Source organism: Octodon degus, unplaced genomic scaffold (genome assembly GCF_000260255.1).
Source record: "Octodon degus isolate 3935 unplaced genomic scaffold, OctDeg1.0 scaffold00077, whole genome shotgun sequence".
Taxonomy (NCBI): Eukaryota; Metazoa; Chordata; class Mammalia; order Rodentia; family Octodontidae; genus Octodon; species Octodon degus.
In genome coordinates this window covers 11395193-11396346 of record NW_004524653.1, presented here as the reverse complement: position 1 = coordinate 11396346, position 1154 = coordinate 11395193, and the positions used below count along the sequence as shown (strand labels likewise).

The 1154-nt window shown below is 44.1% G+C and overlaps 1 protein-coding gene across 1 annotated transcript in view; it reads right to left on the bottom strand.

The window, feature by feature from the left end:
* Wfdc3 (WAP four-disulfide core domain 3) overlaps positions 1-1154 on the bottom strand; it is a 15400-nt gene that overhangs the window by 5210 nt on the left and 9036 nt on the right. The window contains exon 3 of the mRNA XM_023720731.1: positions 297-351. Within this exon, the coding sequence (XP_023576499.1) occupies positions 297-351 (55 nt within the window). The remainder of the gene's footprint in view (positions 1-296; positions 352-1154) is intronic.

The window sequence follows — 1154 nt, the reverse complement described above, 5'->3', positions numbered from 1 at the left end:
TTTTAAAAAGCAACCTCTTTACCTAGGTTGAAGTGGTGGGTAATCAACATGATGATAAAATATCACATGATATTTTATCACATGATAAAGTGTGATAGGGGAGCCACAACCAAGTGAGAGCAGCCATGAAAATCCTAAAACAACAGGAAACTAGACACAGTGTAGTTTAGAGTCTTAAGGGGGCCTAATCATAGAAGCTCGTCAACATCTAACACCTTTTAGGGACTCTCAGGGGGTCACAAAGCAGGCAAGGCATGCAGCAGAAAACTACAGCTTCAAACTCAAAATTCTCTCACCTGTGTCACCTTTCTCCACCCCCATTGTCACCTCCCCAGTGTCAAAGGTATCCATCTTCAGTCAGCTACCATCACTCCCCTTCTCTGCCTCTATCCTAGCTTTCTCTTTCCTGAACACCGCAAGCTCCTGTTACCTAAAGACTTCTCCCTCCTCCTACAATATCCATCACATGACACCCCTCCCTTGGCTACCTTCAACTCCTCCTCCGAGTTGCTGTTTAAATGTTACTACCTCAGCCATGTTTTCCTTGACCACCTAACCTGAAGGGAACCCCTCACTATTCTGTCTCATGTTCTTGTCATCCCTATCACAATTTGAAATTATTTATTTACTTATGTGCTTATTTGTTAACACCGCCCGCCATCCTATACACTCCAGAAAGTCAGGGATAGGAACTATTTCCTTCACCACAATACACCCAGAACTCATACTGAGCCTGGCAAACAGCAAATTCAAAACATACTTGCTGAAGGAATGAATGCACAAATGGAGAGTTAAATCATGAAGACCCTGTGAGAGTGAGGAGGAACTTATTTCAAATACCTCTCCACCAGAACCAGAATAAATCAGGATCTGTTTCCAGCGGGACACGGCCATTCTGTGTGTATACAGAGCTCACAGGAAGCAGCAGGAGGGCCAATGTGTGCTGCCTTCTGCATACATGAAGATTTTGTTTTGTGTTTCTTTGCAGATTCTTGGGACTTTACTAGAGGGTGTCACAACTGCAAGTGGCAATTACCCAAGAGCTTTCAAGTCTGTCTACAGAGATATGCAGACATTGCCCTTCTGGCATCTTCCTCCACCTGACTAGGCCACATCCCACAAATTGCCATCACTTGGGTACCCTTTATTTTACA